Raw genomic sequence first — 21,499 nt, 5'->3', positions numbered from 1 at the left:
ATTTTAAATTTTTAAATTGCATCTGCAGGACTGGGGTGTAACTCAGGTAGTAAACTTGCTTTCATGTGCAAGGCCAGACTTTGAACTGGGATCCTCAGATCTCAGCCTCCTGTTAGTTAGGATAACAGCTCTGAGTCACCAGCGCCAGGCTCCATGAGACTCATGTCCAATTAACTACCAAAGAAGCTGCAAGTGGAGTGTGACTCAAGTAGTAGAGCGCCAGCCTTGAACAAAAAAAGCTCAGAGACAGTGCCCAGGCCCCAAGTTCAAGCCAAGGTGACACAAGAAGAAAAAAAAGAAAAAGAAAAGAAATATGCTAATAACTGCATCTGTATAGAACATGTACATTTTTCTGGTGTCCCAGCCCATCAGTCATTTCTTTCAATTCTTTGTTCAGACAAATTTATGAAATACAGTAGCTAGGGCTAGGAATGTGGCTTAATGGTAAAGTGCTTGCTTAGCATGCATGAAGCCCTCCCTGGGTTCAATTCCTCAGTACTACATAAACAGAAAAAGCCAGAAGTCATTCTGTAGCTCAAAGGTAGAGAGCTAGCCTTGAGCAAAAGAAGCTCAGGGACAGTGCCCAGGCCTTGAGTTCAAGCCTGAGGACTGGCACACACACACAAAAAATATTTTTTAAAGGAAAGGAAAGGAAAGGTCTTTTTGGTTTCATTTCAGAGGGTTTGATCCACATCAACTGGCTATTGCTCTGGGCCCTTCATGGCGGGAGTGGGTGGAGTTCTGCAATTCCCTTGGGAAGGCACACCCAATGACCTAAGCACCTCAGGAGCCCCAACCCACCATGTTGGTTCCTCCATGTCTCAATTGTAACTCCCTGGAACCATGCCTTTAGCATACACATCTGTGGGTGATATACTCAACATCCCACTACAGAATTCTTATGGAGCCTCTGGAGGAAGCGTGATCCTGACAACTCTGTGGATTTGGCCAAGTAAAAAACCATTTTAAATATATGATGTCCAGATAACACATAACACATTCGTGTTGCTTCAAGCCATCACATGTGCAAAGGCTTCTTACAGCAGTCACAGAAACCACAGAAGCACAGGAACTCAAGTCCCACACCAGGTCTAGACAACCCCTCAATTCACTAACTTGTCTTGGACCCTCTTTCTTCAAATCAGTTTCTTCATCTGAAATTCAGAGCTAACTCAGAAGGGGCATCAGAAGCTTCTCTTCCCAAGCAATTTCTACTGTTTCTGTTCAGGCCCTAAGACACAGGGTGAGATGACTCTGTGCCTAGCTAGCTATCACAAATGACCTCTACTAACCCCCAGGCAGGCTGATTCAACAATTCCCACATTCTAAAATGACACTGTCCATCTAGGTTGGAGCAGATCCAGGCCCACTTCCGGATCTCTGCCAACATCATTTTTTTTTTTTTTTTGTTGGTCTTGGGGCTTGAACTCTGGGCTTGACCACTGTCCCTGTGCTCTTCAGCTCAAGGCAGGCACTCTACTGCTTGAGCCACAGCGCCCCTTCCAGTTTTCTAGTGGTTTATTGGAGATAAGAATCTCATGGACTTTCCTGCTCAGGCTGGCTTTGAACCACGATCCTCAGATCTCAGCCTCCTGAGTAGCTAGGATTACAGGTGTGAGCCACCAGTGCCTGGCCTGTCCCTCAATTCTTTTAACTCAATCTGCCAACATCATTTGTTATTAACTATTCCCCTGAAAGGAGAGAAAGGGCAGGGCAGGGTCTCAATGCAGCAGCCTCCAACAAGGAACGTGATGTGATGTGCCAGCTCTTCAGGATTGGCCCCATCACAATGGGAAACAACCTGGGGCCATAAGTTTTGTTGGGTTTTGTTTTTTTTTTGTAGGTTGTGGGGTTTGAACTCTGGGCCCTCAGCTCTTCAGCTCCAGGCTAGAGCTCTACCATTTGAGCCACAGCGCCACTTCTGGTTTTCTGAGTGGTTTATCAGAGATAAGAGTCTCAAGGACTTTCCTGCCTTGGTTGGCTTTGAGATCCTCAGATCTCAACCTCCAGAGAATCAAGGATTACAGGTTCAGCCACCAGCACCTGGCCCTATAAATTCTTTATAGCAACTCAATCTGCCCTTTGTATTAACTGCCAGAGGTGGATCAGATCCCTCAGCCACAGCCTTAAGTTGTGTTGAGTTTCAAAACAAGAAAGAAAAAGGATTAACATGTAATTTATTTTTAATTTCACTAAACATTAGCAGTGATATTTAAGCACTTAAACAAGCAACTTTTTTTGCTGTAAGAGAACAAACTTGGGTTAGGGTGCTAAAAATCAAGCGAACAAGCTATATGTAGTATTTAAGGACCAGAGGCAAGTTTTACTAGGGGGTGTATGTATATGTGTGTGTGGGGGGTTGAATGAAATCAATTTCCAAGTTGTACAAAACCTGACCCTCATCTATTATTTAATCCCTCTATATTATTATTTAATCCCTCTATATCTATTATTTAATCTCTCTATATGAATCATCAGTTTTCTCAATGGGAATGACAGAAGAACACAGCTTTAAAAATGTCAACAAGGAAGGGAAGGTAGCTCAGTGGTAGAGTGCTTGCCTTGCATGCATGAGGCCCTGGAAGTGGCTCTGTGGCTCAGTGGTAGAGCACTAGCCTGAGCTGAAGAGCTGAAGGACAGTGCTCAGGCCTAGAGTTCAGGCCCCATGACCTGGGGAAAAAAATATCAACAAAGCCCAGTGCCAGTGACTCACTGGCCACTATACAAGGAGGCTGAGATCTGAGTGTTGAGGTTCAAAGTCAGCCTGAGCAGAAAAGTCTATGAGACTCATCTCTGAGTATTAAATGTAATACTTAGTATTTAAGTATGAAGTATAGCTGGGGCTCAAATAGTAGTGAACCAGCCTTGAGTGGAAAACTTAAGGGACAGCACCAGGCCCTGAATTTAAGCCCAGTACCAACACACACACAAAAGTCAGCCAAAAGAAATCATATCTACTGAGTCTACTAGCAAACTACAAAGTATCATGTTCTTTAAAGTAAGCTAAAAAAGAGAAAGAAGAAAGAAGAAATTAACATGGCTGGAATCAGAAGTAGAAGAAATGTAATGTTTAATCTACCTATTCTCTTGAAGTGCGTTCTTGGCTTTGGCAGATTTCACAGAAATTAGCTTTGAGGAAAATCACAGTTTCCTTGATTACTATCTAAAGGGCATTCAGGCACATTTTCATTGGAGAGGTGAGTGATAGGTGAAGAACACTGAACAATTATCCAGAATAACTGCAAGTCTAGACTTGACAAGCTCTCAGTTCTCTCATGGACAGACCTCACAGAAGAATTTCAGAAAGCAGACTCCACATCACCCATCTCCACACACACAGTCTTCAGCTGAGAGTAATACTCGATTGTCGCTCGGCCATTCTCTCTGCCAAACCCTAAAAGGAAGAGAATGGGCTAGGATGAGCTGTCACTGACATTGTCAGAGAAAGCGCACACTGCTTATTGAGGCAGGGAAGAACACAGAATCTTCACATATGGGATCCAGTCTTCAACCCATGTGCTATCTGTGGGCTAGGGATGGGAAGTGTGACCCACAGGTCTTTAGGGATAAGGACAGGAAAACACATAACATGAACCTTAACTTCAGTGTACATTATTCTGGGTGATTCAGACCATACTAAATGGTACCTTAGTAGTAATTATATTTGGGCTATGTATCCAGTTATTCCAAGTGCCCTACAGGGATAGAGGTGATTAAGAAATGCCAGGACAATTCTAAATACCAAATCAGACTGTAAAACTTGCCAGGACCATTTCAGTAGTGTTTATGTATTTGCCCACATGATGCCTGTAAGTATTTGCCAGACACAAGGTCTCTGACATATGATGATAATACATGTCTGACTATGAAATGGGGCAGCAGTAGCTTAAGGAAAATACTCCCAGTGGGAGGGAGGGAGTTAGAACTGTGGTAAATTATGACATTTAAAAACATGGCCCAGATAGAATGATTTAATATGTGCACCGCAGAACCCTCTGCAGACACTTGGCCTCCATTCCCACAGACTGGCACAGTGGGTCTGGACAAGACTAGGAGTCTATGTATTTCCCCAGGTGAATAATACCCAGGTAGACTTAGGACCACTGGGGTATAATGACTGGTTATATGACAGTCCTCTTAGCAACCTGGCTTGCTTTTGCACTTTCCAGCTCCTTACCTGATTTCTTTTTTGCATCCTGAGGCTTAAACTCAGGACGTGGGCACTGTCCCTGAGCTTTTTGCTCAAGGCTAGTGTTCTACCACTTGAGCCACAGAGCTACCTCTGGCTTTTTCTGTGTATGTGGTGCTGGGGAATCAAAACCAGGGTTTCATGGATGCTAAGCAAGCACTCTACCACTAAGCCACTTTCCCAGCCTCACCTGATTTCTTATATCCACCAAAGGGCAATTCCACTGGGCTGACATTATAGTTGTTAATGAAGCACATTCCAGCCTGCAGCTCTGCCACTACTCTGTGAGCCCGCTGGAGGTCTCTGTGGAGAAAAGAGACTGTGGTTATTCACAGTGCTTACGCTATGCTCCTACAGGAACACATCAGACTGCTAGATCTAAAGGTCCTGAAATCTTGCCAAATTTTTGTTTCTTCAAAATGTTTCAAAACCACTCACCATTTAAGCAAAACAGAAATAGATTTAGTTTTCATTTCATCCAACAGCACTTATGAAATAAAGAACAACAAGGGCATAGAAACTACTCAACAGACAAGAAATGTACTTACTATCTTACGTATGTAACTGTAACCCCTCTGTACATCACCTTGACAATAAAATTAAATTAAAAAAAAAACTATTCAATAAGGGAAAATATTTCAACAAATAGTGTAAGAACAACCACATACATACACACAAAAGGTCCTTTCTCATTCTACACACAATATCCACTCATGTGGACCACAGACTTACAGTGTCAGAGGGAAAACCAGGAAACTTGTAGGAAGAAACATGGGAAAAAGCCCCATGACCTTAGCCTAGACAAAGCCCCTAAAATATAACACTAAAAGTAGCAAAACTGAAAAAAAAAAACCAGGCTTGTCAAAATTAAAACTTTTGTGTTGCAAATAAAAACTGTCAAGAAAATGGCAAACAATCAACACAAATATAAAGCAAAACTGCAATGACACACCATTAAATAACCACCAGAAAACAAAGTACTCCTGTGGCTCAAAGTGGTAGAGAGCTAGTCTTACGCAAAAAAAAGCTCAGGGACATGTCCAGGCCCTGAGTTCAAGTCCCATGACTGACAAAAAAAAAAAAAACACTAGGAACAATCTGACAATTATCCATCAACAGATGAATGGATAAACAGTAAGCTGGGCATGGTAGTTTAAAGCTGTAATACCAGACTCAGGAGGCTGAAGTAAGGGGATTGCAAGTTCCAGACTAGCCTGAGCTACACAATGAAATCCTGTCTCAAAAAGCAAAGAAATCTTTTTTAACTGTATTTTTTTTTGTCTTTTCTTTTTTGGTACTGGGGATCGAACCCAGGACGTTGCACTTTATAGGCAAGCGCTTTGCCACTGAGCTACATCCCAGCCCGCAAAGAAATCTTATAAACAAAAGGTGGTATATCCATACAATGGAAAACTTTTCAGGAGGAAAAAGGAATTTACTGATACATGCTCCAACATATATAAACTTTGAAAACAGGAGAAGTGGAAGAAGCCAACACAAACACCACAACGGTATGACTACACCTGTAAAAAATGTTCAGAATGAGCAAATTCACAGGGACAGAATAGAACAATGTTGCAGGATCTGAGAAGGAGAAAACATGAGAGGTGATTGTTAAGGGACCCAGTTTCTTCTTGGGATCAAGAAAATCTACTGATAATATTCTAAAATTAGACTCTTTTGCAGCTATAATTGCATAATTCTGCAAATATACTAAAAACACTAAAATAGATGAGCTGTATGGTGTGTGCCTTAATCCCAGTAAGGTTGTTAGAATGTAAAGTTGTTTAAGAAAAAAAAAAAAGCCAGGTGCTGGTGGCTCAGGCCTGTAATCCTAGCTATTCAGGAGGCTGAGATCTGAGGATCAAGGTTCAAAGCCAGCCCAGACGGAAACCCAGAAGCGGCACTGTGGTTCAAGTGGTATAGTGCTTGCCTTGAGCTGAAGAGCTGAAGGACAGCAGCCAGGCCCAGAGTTCAAGCCCCATGACCAACAAAAAAATAAGAAAGAAGTAACTCAGCACATTGGGATCACACTTCCTCCTGATGGGCTTTGCCAGTATGGATGATAGTCAAGCAAGAACACTTAACCTGCTCAATCATCTCATCTCATTAGCAAAGCAGCTCCCAACCTTTTCTTCAGAACTCAAAGGGAAGCAATTACAGCAGGCCTTCAAGATGCTTCACTGGAGAGTAGACGTGGCCTTCCTTCCTGGGTTCTTGACCACAGAGCAACAAATAATCTGACCTCTGACATCACATCAAACAAACAGCATTAACTCTAAATGGAAAAAAAAAATCTGCCTTCTATTGCCATCTAATCAAAGTTTGTGCACAATCAAGAAATACATACTTGATTTTAGTGATTTTTTTTTGAGACACTCTTACTCCACAGCCCAAGCTAACCTCAAACTCATGATCCTCCTGCATCAGACTATTGAGTGCTAGTGTTACATATGTCTATGTAGCACCATGCCTGGCTTTTTCAGAAAAACTCTGCTCCCAAATCACTTTTACTTGTATTAGTTAAAATTTATATACAAAAATATTAGTCACAATATTATATATGATATTCAAAACTGGAATATCCTAAATCTCTCTTAGGAAAAACTATCTATGTGAGTTAGAATGCAATCCTATTAGGGGTTTTTTGTTGTTGTTGTTGTTTTTTTTTTGTTGGCCATAGGGCTTGAACTCTGGGCCTACTGGGTACTGTCCCACAGCTCTTCAGCTCAAGGCTAGCGCTCCACCACTTGAGCCACAGCACCACTTCTGGCTTTTTCTGCTTATGTGGTGCTGAGAAATCGAACCTAGGGACTCATGCATGCAAGGCAAGCACTCTATCACTGAGCCACCTTCCCAGCTCCTAGATTTTGTTTTTTTTTAAACTGTATTTTTTTTTTTGTCTTTTCTTTTTTGGTACTGGGGATCAAAGCCAGGACGTTTTGCTAGGCAAGTACACGGCCACTAAGCTACATCTCAGTCCAACTATTAGGACTACTATAAGCCCCATTAAAAAAAGATCCTGTTGGACTCGGAATACGGTTTAGGTAGAGTGCTTGCCTAGTGAAACCCTGGGTCCAATTCCTCAGTACCACATAAACAGAAAAAGCCGGAAGTAGTGCTGTGGTTCAAGTGGTAGAATACTAGCCTTGAGCAAAAGCAACTCACGGACAGTACCAAGGCCCTAAATTCAAGACCCAGGACTGACAAAAAAATTAATCCTGCCAGGCACTGGTGGCTCATGCCTATAATCCTACTACTCAGGAGGCTGAGATCTGAGGATCACAGTTCAAAGTCAGCCGGGGCAGCAAAGTCCATGAGACTCTTATCTCCAATAAACCACCAGAAAACCGGAAGTGGCGCTGTGGCTCAAGTGGTAGAGTGCTTGCCTTGAGCTGAAGAGTGCAGGGACAGTGCCTAAGCCTAGAGTTCAAGCCCCACAACTGACAAAAATAATAATAATAATAATCCTATTTTTGAAGAATATTACCAGTACTCATTTGCTTATAAATTTCTAAATGGGAGAAATACAGGAAGGGGTGACATTGCCCAAAAAGAAACGTACTCTTTACTTGACTGTAACCCCTCTTTATAACACCTTTATAATAATATTAAAACATTGTTTTAATTGTAGAAATATGTATGTTTCCAGTAAGTACCTAACCCAATGCTTTACACAGGCCAGAACCTAAAATGTTTACTCAGTGAAGGAATGAAAGTGAACAGCCTTTTCATCAGCAAAATTCATGGTTCAATTTACACTGAGAGCAAGGTTGCCAGGCCATTGAGGGCAAACTACAAAATGCTGCTTTGGCATCGCCTCACTTAAAGCAAAGCAAACAAGATTGGAGGGGGAGGGTATCTCAGTGGCAGAGTACTTGCCTGGAATGGACCAGACCCTGGGTTCCATCCTCAGCATTGCAAAAGGAAAAAGCATAAACTGCAAAAATGGAAAATGCTGATGGCTGGAGGGCAACTTGTGGGGAGGAGGAAGGTCAGCTGCTCATCTTAGCCTCCTGTAAGCTCAACCCTTCAAAGCTGCTTCATTTGGGGTCCCTTTCTACGTACCTGGTAAAAACACCCGCTGCTAGTCCAAAAGTGGTGTTGTTGGCCCTTTCCAGAACCTCCTCTTCACTGTCAAACGATAAAATGGACATAACAGGTCCAAAGATCTCTTCCTGCACACAGGTCATGTCATCTCTGCAATTAGCTGAAAGCAGTTATAGAAAACAGTATGTCAGGGCCTGGGAAGGTGGCTCAGTGGTAGAGCGCTTGCCTCGCATGCCTGAGGCCCTGGGTTTGATTCCTCAGCACCACATAAGCAAAAAGAAAAAAGCCGGAAGTGGCACTGTGGCTCAAGTGGTAGAGCCCTAGCCTTGAGCTGAATTGCTGAGGGACAGCGCCCAGGCCCAGAGTTCAAGCCCCATGACAGGACCCCAAAAAAAAAAAAAAAAGAAAACAGTATGTCAGAGAAGGGAGTGTTAGCTCAGACCCTCAAAAATGTCTTCTTCCTTTGAGAATAGGAATGGGAGGGGAAATAAGGGAGCACAATGGAAGGAATGACATTGATCAACATGTATTGTACTCATAATCTGACTTATGGAATTATAACCTCTTCATGTAACTACTTAACCATAATTTTTAAAAAATTCATTTTAGGAAATGTTTTAATGCACTATTCACAGTAAACAGGAAAATATAGCACTTTATTAAAAAAAAAAAGTCCATTATAACATGGCCACTGTGAATACTAGCTAGAATATCCTTTCCACCTGGCAGTTTCATAATCTCTATTAAATTACAGCCTTTGTGTAACTCTACCTCTACTCAGTCAAACAACACTGACTTTACAAAATATTCATCACAATGTTAAATAGTGAAAAGAAACAAACATGCAAAAGAGAGGAAACTAAACAAAAATTAATATCCTAATGATAAACTTATTTTTGGTACTGGTTCTGGGGCTTGAACTCAGGACCTGGACTCTGTCCCTGAGCTTTTTTGCTTGAGCCATAGCTCTACTTCTGGTTTTTTTGGTGCTTAATTGGAATAAAAGTGTCATGGACTTTCCTGCCCAGGCTGGCTTCAAACACTGATCCTCAGATCTTAGCTTCCTGAGTAACTAGGATTACAGGTGTGAACCACCAGTATCTAGCTACTTTCATTTCCTTGAGCTTCTCGTGGAACCTAATACATATGGCTGACCTAGAGACAGGGCACCCAGAGGGCTTCAGATGTAACCCACGTCTATTTAAGACACCTGGGTCATTGCTTTATATTCCATACATACTTTACACATAATCATTCCGATATACTTAATACTTCATTGAACCCATTTAAAAGCAGACAAGAAGACATACTTAATATACAAGGTTTCATGTAATATCCATCTTTTAATTTGGGATCCTCAGGAACATACACATCTCCACCACATAACACTTTAGCACCCTGGAAAGAAAAGAGAAAGAACACATCTTCTGTGATAAACATGTCACTCCCATATGCATTCCGGAAACATTAAAATCTCCCCACTGCAAGAGCATAGACTAGCATTGCAGAAGGGCATGAATGGCCACTGGATATTAACCAGAAGAGACACTCAGCCAGCAGCCTTTCACTGCCCTCTTAGCCGCCTCTCGTTTCTTACCTCTTCCTTTGCCAATTTAACAAAGCCAAGAACCTTCTCCAGATGTGGTTTGTTGATAAGGGGACCCATCCTTGTATCTTCCAAAAAGGGATCTCCAATTTTTATCTTTTGGGTCTGTTTCACCACTTCTTCAGTGAATTTATCAAAAATTCCCTTTTGCACAAATACTCTTGTGCCATTACAGCAAACCTAAAGGGCAGACACAAGATCTGAATTTGTATAAGGGAGGAAAAGGGAAATGGAAAAAGAAAAATAATCTAGCAACTTTAAACTTAAAAGAGACATGATATTTATTATTTTTATTACTATTATTATGATATAGTTATACAAAGAGGTTATAATTCCCTGAGTCAGATTATGAGTACAGCGCTTCTTGGTCAACACCATCCCTATTATTCTCCCTTGTTTGTCCCTTTCCATCCCCACCCTCAAGTTACACAGTACATTTTTTTTTTGGGGTCCGGTCATGGGGCCTGAACTCTGGGCCTGGGCGCTGTCCCTCAGCTCTTCAGCTCAAGGCTAGCACTCTACCACTTGAGCCACAGCGTCACTTCCGGCTTTTTTCTTTTTGCTTATGTGGTGCTGAGGAATAGAACCCAGGGCCTCAGGCATGCAAGGCAAGTGCTCTACCACTGAGCCACCTTCCCAGCCCCTAAAAGGATTTTTTCATTTCTAAAACTCGTCCCCAATCCTACTAGGAAGAATCACATATGTAACTGTAGACTATATTGGCAACTGCAATCTACCTTTTAAGATCAAAATTAATGCTCATGCTGAGTAAAAGTGGCTCATGCCTGTAATCCTAGCTAAGGACACTGAGAAAGACACTGAGAAAACTGGACAATTGAGGCTCAAAGTCAACTCAAGCATAATTTCCCAGAGATACCATCTCCAATTAACCAGCAAAAAGTTGAGCTGGAAGCATGGCTCACATGGTAGAGTATCAGCTATGAACAAGCAAGCTGAGCAAGCAACCAGCCCTGAGTTCAAATCTCAGAACCTGCAAAAGGAAAAAGATCCTGGGTCATATAATCTCCTTTTGCTGCTGCCTTCACATTCTTTTCTCCAATTAACTACCAAAAAGCAGTAAGTGGAGCTGTGGCTTAAGTGGTAGAATTCTAGCCTTGAGCAAAGCTCAGAGACAGTACGCAGGCCCAGAGTTCAAGCCTCAGGATAGGTGCGGACACATGCATGAGCACATGCACACACGCACCCAAACGCACACACACACACAAGAGCATTTCAATTTCAGTCAATGGTTGACTCTAAAAGTGAAAATAATCACTAGAGGGGCTGGGAAAGTGGCTCAGTGGTAGAGTGCTTGCCATGCATGCATGAGGCCCTGGGTTCGATTCCTCAGCACCACATAAGCAAAAAGAAAAAAACCAGAAGTGGTGCTGTGGCTCCAGTGGTAGAGCGCTAGCCTTGAGCTGAAGAGCTGAGGGACAGCGCCCAGGCCCAGAGTTGAGGCCCCACAATTGGACCCAAAAAGAAAAGAAAATAAAAGAAAAGAATCACTAGACTTTCTCACGGACATTAACATGAATATTATTAAAATATAGTAAAATAAACAGAAAAGAAAGTCCAAAAACAATGAAGGAAATAGAATGGCTTCCAGGATATAATAAGTAAAAACAAAAAGCAAAAGGGAGTACTTCTAACAATGCTGCAAAAAGCAGCACAACAAAGGAAAGGTGACACAAGTGGATGGACAGGAACAGCAAAGGAGGAGATACTGGGAACAGAAGAAGTGTGGCTTTGTGAAATTATGACATTTAAAACCAGTTAAGTGGGGCTGGGCAGGTGGCTCAGTGGTAGAGTACTTGCTTTGCATGCATGACGCCCTGGGTTCGATTCCTCAGCACCACATAAGCAGAAAAAGCCGGAAGTGGTGCTGTGGCTCAAGTGGTAGAGCGCTAGCCTTGAGCTGAAGAGCTCAGGAACAGCACCCAGGACCCACAAAGGACAGAAAGAAAAAAAAAACCAGTTAAGTGTTTTATCCAATCAAAATAGATTTTTTTTAATCTCTTTGTCAGTCATGGCACTTTAACGCAGGGCTCAGGCACTATCTCTGAGTTCTTTCACCCAAGGAGAGCACTCTACCACTTTGAGCCACACTACCACCTCCAGTTTTCTGGTGGTTAATTTGAGATAAGAGTCTCTCAAAGCCAGGCACTGGTGGCTCTTGCCTATAATCCTAGCTACTCAGGAGGCTGAGATCTGAGGAACACCATTTGAAGCCAGCCCAGGCAGAAAAGTCCAGGAGACTCTTATCTCCAATTAACCAGGAAACCGGAAGTGGCACTGTGGCTCAAGTGGTAGAGTGCTCCTCTTGAGCAGAAGAGGCGAGGGACAACTCCCAGGCCCAGAGTTAAGGCCCGTAACTGACAGGTTGGCTTTGAACCATGATCCTAAGATCTCAGCCTCCTGAGTAGCAAGGATTACAGGTGTGAGCCACCAGCACCCAGCTAGAGTTTTTAATATTTAAGGATGGGAAAGATCAACTCACAATGAAACAGAAACAAAAAATAAAATCTGTCATTCTAAATTAGTATCCTAACCATACTGAAGGAAAGGAAAGATGGACTGACCAAAGTAGCTTTTGTTTTTGCAGTCCTGGGGTTTTTCTTTTTTTTTTTTTTTTTTTTTTGGGTCCGGTCATGGGGCCTGAACTCTGGGCCTGGGCGCTGTCCCTCAGCTCTTCAGCTCAAGGCTAGTGCTCTACCACTTGAGCCACAGCGCCACTTCCGGCTTTTTTCTTTTTGCTTATGTGGTGCTGAGGAATCGAACCCAGGGCCTTGAGCATGCAAGGCAAGCGCTCTACCACTGAGCCACCTTCTCAGCCCAATCCTGGGGTTTTTCTTTTTTCTTTTTTTTGGGGTCCAGTCGTGGGACCTGAACTCTGGGCCTGGGCGCTGTCCCTCAGCTCTTCAGCTCAAGGCTAGCGCTCTACCACTTGAGCCACAGCACCACTTCCGGCTTTTTTCTTTTTGCTTATGTGGTGCTGAGGAATTGAACCCAGGGCCTCGAGCATGCAAGGCAAGCACTCTACCACTGAGCCACCTTCCTAGCCCCAATCCTGGGGTTTTTCTTATGCTCGACATTCTCTCTACCCCTGAGCTACCTCCCCCTCCCCCAAGGAACTCTTAAACATGGTATTATGCCCATACTTAGAATTACTTTTCACGGTAGTATAGATTCATCAATTTTATACTACTGTAGTACATTCAAGGACTGAGCAATTACCTAAATATACCGTGGATAACAAGAATCAAATTTCTTACTGCCAGAAAAGGAAATTACAACAGGGAGAAGGTCAAACAGGAAAACAGCCAAACTGAATCCTATGATGTGGAACTATAATTGGAATGATCTGCAATAACTTGTGGCTATTAATAGGGGCACACACAAGCATAGGAGTGTGTATGTGTACTCATACACATTAAATGTGTATTTCTTAACACTGGCCTCTTAAGAGAATATAGAATCCCTTATACCTTGGCTTTTATTTTGGTGTTTTTTTGGGGGGAGGTTTGTTTGTTTTTTGGGGGGGGTTTTGACCATGGCAGGGGCAAGGGAGGTATGAACAGGGCTGGGGAACAAACCAAGGGCCTGAACACATGCTAAACAAACACTCTTGCTACTGAGCTACATCCCAAGCCCACCATCTTGATCTCTAAATACCTTCTGACTCAATGAAACCAGGGGTGCCTAGATGAACTGACTGTAGTGTTCAGCCCAAGAAAGGAGTCTTTCCTAGAGATTAGAACACCTGGCTGTGCCAGGAAATAATGAAGTACTCCAAGGAAGAAAGTGTATCAAAGAAGTTGTAGAGGCTGGGAATATAGCTTAGTGGTAGACTGCTTGCCTAACATGCATGAAGCTCTGGATTTAATTCCTCAGTACCACAAAAACAGAAGAAGAAAAAAAAAAAAAGCTGGAAATGGTACTGTGGCTCAAGTGGTAGAGTGCCTAGCATTGAGCAAAAGCTCAGGGACAGTGCCCAGGCCCTGAGTTGAAACCTCAAGACTGGCCAAAAAAAAAAAAAAGTTGTAGAAAGGGCTCCTACTAGCCAAACCTGCAGTTATCTGACTTATCAAAATAAATAATGGGGCTGGGAATGTGGCTTTGCAGTAGAGAGCTTGCCTAGTATGCATGAAGCCATGGGTTCAATTCCTCAGTACCATATGAAGAGAAAAAGCCAGAATTGGAGCTGTGGCTCAAGTGGTAGAGTGTTAGCCTTGAGCAAAAAGAAGGTCAGGGACAGTACCCAGGCCCTGAGTTCAAGCCTCATGACTGGTAAAAAAAAAATAAATAAAAATTAAAGTAAATAAAGGTTACATAATAAATAGTGATTGTAAAATAAATAATGGATTACAACCCATAGAATAAAATTAAAAATGTTAGTAAATGAAAAACAGGAGAAGGTGAAATTCCTTCTTGGAGTAGAAGATGGACTGACACACAGAGAAGGTAGAAAACCACCTCAAAAACTGTTCTTATGCCGGGCACTGGTGGCTCATGCCTATAATCCTAGCTACTCAGGAGGCTGAGATCTGAGGATCACGGTTCAAAGCCAGCCCGGGCAGGAACATCTGTGAGACTCTTATCTCCAATAAACCACTAGAAAACTGGAAGTGGCACTGTGGCTCAAGTGGTAGAGCGCTAGCCTTGAGCTGAAGAACTGAGGGACAGCGCCCAAGCCCAGAGTTCAAGCCCTACAACTGCAAAAACAAACAAACAAACTGTTCTTAGCAGGAATCCTCATGAAGAAACTAAGCTATTGAGTAAAACATTTGATGAGGAAGGAAACAGTCTCAACATATCATATAGAAGATAATTCTTAATCATAAAGGAAAAAAATTTAAGGTCACAAAATGGATCTTGAACAAAATCTTTGGCTAAGAAGACATAGGCCAGCTGTTAAGAAAAATCTATCAATGTGGGGCTGGGAAGGTGGCTCAGTGGTAGAGCGCATGCCTTGCATGCCTGAGGCCCTGGGTTCGATTCCTCAGCACCACATAAGCAAAAAGAAAAAAAAGCTGGAAGTGGCGCTGTGGCTCAAGTGGCAGAGTGCTAGCCTTGAGCTGAAGAGCTGAGGGACAGCGCCCAGGCCCAGAGTTCAGGCCCCATGACCGGGCCCAAAAAAAAAAGAAAAAGAAAAAAAGAAAAATCTATCAATGTATCAATGTTTATTCTTTTTTTTTTTTTTTTTTTTTGGCCAATCCTGGGGCTTGAACTCAGGTCCTTGGTGCTGTCCCAGAGCTTCTTTTTGCTCAAAGCTAGTGCTCTACCATTTGAGCCACAGCACCACTTCTGGATTTTTCTGTGTATGTGGTACTGAAGAATCAACCCACGGCTTTATGCATGATAGGCAAACACTCTACCACTAAGCCACATTCCCAGTCCAACAGGATTTTGGGGGAATTTTGTTTTGGTTTTGTCAGTCCTAGGGCCTGAACTCTGGGCCTGGGCACTGTCCCTCAGCTTGTCAGCTCAAGGCTAGTGCTCTACCAGTGGAGCCACAGTGCCACTTCCGGGGGGGGGGGTGGGGGGAAGGGTGTGTGTGTGTGGTGTGTGTGTGTGTGTGTGTGTGTGTGTGTGTGTGTGTGTGTGTGTGTGTGTGTGTGTGTGTGTGTGTGTGTGTGTGTGTGTGTGTGTGTGTGTGTGTGTTTTATTGGAGATAAGAGTCTCACAGACTTTCCTGCCCTGGCTGGCTTTGAACTGCGATCCTCAGATCTCAGCCTCCTGACTAGCTAGGATTACAGGCATGAGCCACTGGCACCCGGCCAACTTCTAGCTTTTTCTGCTTATGTGGTGCTGAGGAATCCAACCCAGGGCCTCATGCATGCAAGGCAAGCGCTCTACCACTGAGCCACCTTCCCAGCCCCCCAACAGGATCTTTTCTAATGGGGATTATAGTAGTTCCTAATAGAAATGCATCTAAACTCACACAAATATTTTTTCCTAAGGGAGATTTAGAATGTTACAGTTTTGACTATCATAAGTAATAGGGTGACTAATATCTTTGTACATAAATTTTAACTACTAAGCCACATTCCCAGTCCCAATTGATTTATTTATATTTTTATTTTTTTGTTAGTCATGGGGCTTGAACTCTGGGCCTGAACGCTGTCCCTCAGCTCTTCAGCTCAAGGTTAGCGCTCTACCACTTGAGCCACTGCCACTTCCTGTTTTCTGAGTGGGTTATTGGAGATAAGAGTCTCAGGGATTTTCCTGCCCAAGCTGGGCTGGCCTTAAATGACGATCCTCAGACCTCAGCTTCCTGAGTAGCCTCCTGGTGGCATGAGCCACCATTGCCCAGCTCCAATTTATTCTTTTACTAAGTGTACTGAACCAAGTTGGGAGCTGGTTACTCACACTTACAAATCCTAGCTACTTGGGAGGCTGAGATCTGAGGATCATGATTAGAAACCAGCCCAGTCATGAAAGTCTGAGACTCTTACCTCCAATTAACTACCAAAACAGCTTGCAGTGGAGCTGTGGCTCAAGTGGTAGAGTGCTAGCCTTGAGCAAAGAAGCTCAGGGACAGTGCCAGGCCTCTGAGTTCAAGGCCTAGTACTGGTGTGCACTCACACACATATATACAAAGAATACTGAACTGGTATAAAAGAATGTACTTCTTTGACATCAGCAACACTGAAATATTTGGAGGTTAGGGGCCTTCTTATCATAACATGTATACTTATATAGGAAATAGATGAAGAAAACCATCAAGTAAATATTTTCACTTTAGGTTTCAGGACATGAAGAAATTCTGTTAGTGCAACTATTCTGGAAGCCTGCAAATACCTCACAACAGAAAGCAAGAGGACCTGCTGTTAGGTCACCAGTAGACACTCCTTCTAAGCCTCTCCCATACAGGTCCATACCTGGCCTTGTGTGAGGAAGTTAGCCATCAGTGCCCCTTTCACAGCATTCTCCATGTTACAGTCAGAGAAGATGATGAGAGGAGATTTGCCCCCGAGCTCCAAGGTAACATGTTTGATTCCTTTAGCTGACATCTCCATGATCTTACAGAATAAAACAAAGTACGCAGGAGGGTGAACACGAGTTAGTCTGCATGCCAACCCACCTAAACCTAAACCCAGTCACCCTGAACTATATTATGACCTACAGCCTTACCCATTAATACACTGTGCCCTTTGTCTACTTAAAATACTCTTTTCCAAAAATCTGAAGTATATCCACAGAACTATACTTTAAAAGCTAAAGAGGAAGTCAGGTATTGGTGGCTCATGCCTATAATCCTAACTACTCAGGAAGCTAAGTTCTGAGGATCAAGGTTTGAAGCCAGCTGAGGAAGAAAACTCTATGAAACATTTATCTCCAATTAGCCAGCAGAAAGCTGGAGGACACAGAACTAGAGGAAGTCAGGGAAAAACATACAACAGTGGGACCCATCAGCTGCACTGGACATTGATCAAAACAAACTAAGCAACTCAATGGCAGCGATGGGAGGGAGGGAATGAGTGGGAAAGAGGGAACAGCTAATACTATGCAAAAAAGAAAGGAATGTACAATATCACCCGATGTGGAAGAAATAACTGTATTGTCAAAGCTCATAGAACTCATAAACTTTATAGACCACCATAGACAATTTGCCCCATGAAAGTTAGAATGTGTTTGTAAATTTAACTAAGCATCACTATCCCACAATACTGTAAAATTTGTGAAATTATGTAATCACTTAATCACAATAAAGAATTTAAAAAGGGGGATTGGGAAAGATGGGAAGGGATAGGAAGGGGAAACAAAGAAGGAGGCAACAATGCTTGATAAAAAATGTACTCATTATCTTGCCCATGTAATTGTAACTCCTCTGTATAGTATTTTCACAAAAAAAAAAAAAAAAAAAAAAAAAAAAAAAAAAAAGCAGGTACTCAAACAGGACACGCAGGGACCACTGTGGAAAAAAAAAAAAAAAGAATTTAAAAAATAAAGCTAGAAGTACAGGCATGGCTCAAGTCGTAGAGTGCCAGCCTTGAGTGAAAAGGCTGAGGTACAGTGCCCAGGTCCCAAGTTCAAATCCCACTGCCAGCACAAATTAATTATTAAAAATAAAATCTAAAGAGGGGGTTCATTTAAAACCCTGACAAATTCCCAGGATTATCAAGCCAGGAATTCTTGTGTTACTGTGTTTCAGGCTAACAGAGCTCAGAACACAAACTGAAGTAAAAACAAATGAATGTGAAATAACCTGACAAAATTGCCTTCTACACAGGCCCCCACTCTCCCCACTGTCCCCTTCTCCACACTAGGCCCAGGCATGTTCCCTCCCTGCCTCCCACTTCCGCTTCAGGCTCTGGCCCCATATCATCTAGGTAAAATCCAAAGACATATAAAACACGTCCTGGAGAAAGGAGTATGGATCCATCAACATGACAGTAGTGTAGCATATCTGGCACTACCAGATCCAGAATCATGTGAGTTCACCAAGGCTGGGTTCTTCTGTACCTTCACTCCAGTAGGCACACTTCCGGTGAAGGAAACCTTGGCCACATCGCGATGCTGACAGAGAAACTGGCCTGTGGCAGCACCTCCCTGCACCACATTGAAGAGCCCAGGAGGCACACCAGCCTCGGTATAGATTTCAGCCAGGAGCAAAACAGAAACAGGCGTGAAGGGAGAAGGTTTAAAGACCATGGCATTTCCTGCAGAAATGCAAGACACACACACTCAAAAGTGGTGATCCTTTAAGAACAAGCCCAGACACTTCCAACTGTTTCCCATCCTCCCATCAAATTCCACACCCACAATGTTCTTAAACAGACAATCTTGTCCTTCCTATCTTGCTTTCTCTCATTAAAGGCAGCTCACATGATACACTTGCTCAGTCTCAAATAGTATTTCCTTACACTTGCATAGCAAGGCCATTGTACATAAATCACCTCCTTTAAAGCTTCCATCAGCATTTGAGGTACAATCAGTCCCATTACATATCAGTTAAAACCAAATACCTGAAAGGTCCCAAAAGCTAGTGGCTTACCTCTGAACCTATTCCTCCTTTATACACTGCCCCTCAGACAAAAAAAAAAAGTGCAAAAACAAAAGGACAGAACCACATTTCAGTGTCCTAACTACAGCGTTCCCTCAAAATCCTTTAAAAATACACTGTCTTGCTCCCAGCAATCTCTGTTTTTCAACCAGCAGAGCTGCTCTGATGGTAGCTTTATCATTTCTCTTAGGACACCAATGAAGGTGATAGCTTATCTTCTACTTCTGGAAATTCTTGTCCAGGAAAGCCAAGTCTAATGCAATTTAGCAGGGAAAAAAGTTGCCTCCTCTCCTCATACTAAAGTAGAGAGCTGAGGGCAGGTTCAAGAGGTAGAGGACCTCCCTAGCAAGCACGGTGACCTGCCAAGTTCAATCCTCACTACTGCCCAAAACTAAATAAACAAATGGTAGACATAATTTTTTTTTTCTGCCAGTCCTGGGGCTTGAACACTGTCCCTGAACTTCTTTTTGCTCAGGGCTACTAGCACTCTACCACTTGAGACACAGCTCTATTCTGGCTTTTTCTGTTTATGTGGTATTGAGGAACCCAACCCAGGGCTTCATGCATGCTAGGCAAGCACTCTACCACTAAGCCACATTCCCAGCCCTAGGCATAATTTTTTTAAGGAATATATAGACATGACTAGTGTGTATAACTTAAGTAATATGAGGGACAAGCTGGGCAGGAATGGACCTCCCTCCGCTGAGGTGTGAATATCCCAAACAAGCCCTTTCTGCTTCCAAGTGTGTGTTTATAGAGAGGTGAAGAGCAGAGAATAGGAGAGACCAGCAGCTCACAGTGCAGAGTAATTCATTCTTACCGCAGGCCAAAGCTGGAGCTGACTTCCAACAGGCAATCTGGAAGGGGTAGTTCCATGCTCCTATCCCCACACAGACCCCCAGTGGTTCTCTTCTGGTATAACCAAAGGATCCACCTTGGAGCTGAATGTGTTCACCTAAGGGGAAAACAAAGGAGAAAGTAGGATATAGTTTGCTGAAGGATGGTAGTACATGCCTGTAATCCCAGCACTAAGGTAGATTTGGGAGAATCTCAACTCCAAGGGGCATCCTGAGCTACCAAAAATCCTGTCTCAAAAAATAAATAAATATTTACACAACAGCAACAACAAAAAGAACAGAGATCCATGCTTCCCTAAGATTTTTACCAGCACATGTTCATCCTACTTAAATTAATATTTTTTCCTCCAGGTACTAGGACTTGAACTCAGGGCTTGAGTAGTGTCCCTTACTTTTTTACTCAAGGCTGGATGTCTACCACTTGATCTATAGCTCCACTTCCACTTTTTGTTGGTTAATTAGAGATAAGAGTCTCAGACTTTTCTGTCAAAGTTGGCTTCAAATTGCAATTCTCAGATCTCAGCCTGTTTAGTAGCTAGGCATAAACCACTGGCACCTTGCTCAATTCCCAAAACAAAGTTTCCAGAACCTCTTTTGATAAATCAAATGAAATAAAAATGAGGAGAAGACTCAGTAGCAAAGAAGTGTGTGGACTTTTGGCCCAGCTGAGTCCTACTAACCATCAAATATGAACTGCTGCAGGCTTTCTAAGTTGTTAGTCTTTTGCTAAATCCATCAAACAAACACATGATGTGCTCCTGCCAGAACATGTACGTGCTGGGTGATTTACATGTAGTAGCTCATTTAATCTTTAAAACAATCCAAGAGGTACAGGGCGTTATCTCCAGCTTAGATAAGACAGGATAAAGTAAATCCTGTGCACTCAAATAGAAAGCAGTGACCCCCAAATTTAAACCAGGGCTGTGTTAACTCAAAGATGTTTTCTCTTCATCACTAGGCTCTGCTCCTCTAGATCTTGTGAGCAGAGAAAGGAAAAGGCTTACCAGCCATGGATCCAGCTAAGCCTGCAAAATATTCCAGGGTCTGCCAGCAATTTTCAATGTCTAAGCGGGCTTCGAAGATGGACTTCCCATTGTTGATGGTCTCCACATTGGCAATTTCATTTGTCCGCTCCTTTGAGTAAAACAGAAGACTAGATATAAGACACATTACCTTGCACACATAGAGGCTCAGGGACAGCACCCAGGCCCTGAGTTCAAGACCCAGGATGGGAAAAAAAAATCATGCCACCTTGTCAAACACTGATGGCTCACATCTTCAATCCTAGCTACTCAGGAAGCTGAGACCTGAGGATCAAAGTTCAAAACCTAGCCCAAGCAATAAAGTCAGTGAGACTATCTCCAAATTAACAACCAAAAAGAAAAAAAAAAAAAAAAGGCAGAAGCAAGGCCATGGATCAAGCAGTGGAGTGCTAGCCATGAGCAGAAACACTCAAGTTCAAGATCCAGGACTGGCACAAAACAAACATGCCACCTTTCGGCAAATCTAAAATGGTTATTTTCCCATATTCACTTGACCTTGCTTAGGGGGCATCATGTGGTTCCTGGAAGCAAATTAAGGCAGCCAAAGTCTCAGCAGATCACACAACAATTTCAACACATCTGACAATCACAGAGGGCTGAGGATTTTTCTCTATCACTTAGGCTGCATAATGCATGTGGGAATTTCAAAGATTCATGAAATTTGTGGGGGGGGGGGGGGGGAAGGGGTGGTTCCTGGGATTTGAACTCAAAACTTTACACTTACTAGTGCTTGAGCCACATCTC

The 21,499-nt window shown here is 42.8% G+C and overlaps 1 protein-coding gene across 1 annotated transcript in view; it reads right to left on the bottom strand.

The window, feature by feature from the left end:
- Positions 1–2,160: 2,160 nt before the first annotated feature.
- The window catches only part of Aldh9a1 (aldehyde dehydrogenase 9 family member A1), a 29,061-nt gene continuing 9,722 nt past the window's right edge, over positions 2,161–21,499 (bottom strand). Inside the window, exons 3-11 of the mRNA XM_070034185.1 lie at positions 20,717–20,846; positions 19,676–19,810; positions 18,315–18,511; positions 16,730–16,870; positions 9,837–10,025; positions 9,550–9,637; positions 8,258–8,399; positions 4,380–4,492; positions 2,161–3,394 (exon numbers count right to left, since the gene is read on the bottom strand). Of these exons, the coding sequence (XP_069890286.1) occupies positions 3,300–3,394; positions 4,380–4,492; positions 8,258–8,399; positions 9,550–9,637; positions 9,837–10,025; positions 16,730–16,870; positions 18,315–18,511; positions 19,676–19,810; positions 20,717–20,846 (1,230 nt within the window). The 3' untranslated portion in view covers positions 2,161–3,299. The remainder of the gene's footprint in view (positions 3,395–4,379; positions 4,493–8,257; positions 8,400–9,549; positions 9,638–9,836; positions 10,026–16,729; positions 16,871–18,314; positions 18,512–19,675; positions 19,811–20,716; positions 20,847–21,499) is intronic.

The sequence above is a fragment of the Dipodomys merriami genome, unplaced genomic scaffold (assembly GCF_024711535.1).
Source record: "Dipodomys merriami isolate MVZ:Mamm:240054 unplaced genomic scaffold, mDipMer1.0.p SCAF_24, whole genome shotgun sequence".
Classification (NCBI taxonomy): domain Eukaryota; kingdom Metazoa; phylum Chordata; class Mammalia; order Rodentia; family Heteromyidae; genus Dipodomys; species Dipodomys merriami.
The sequence above is the reverse complement of the archived record's forward strand: the minus strand, read 5'-3'. Positions and strand labels throughout refer to the sequence as shown.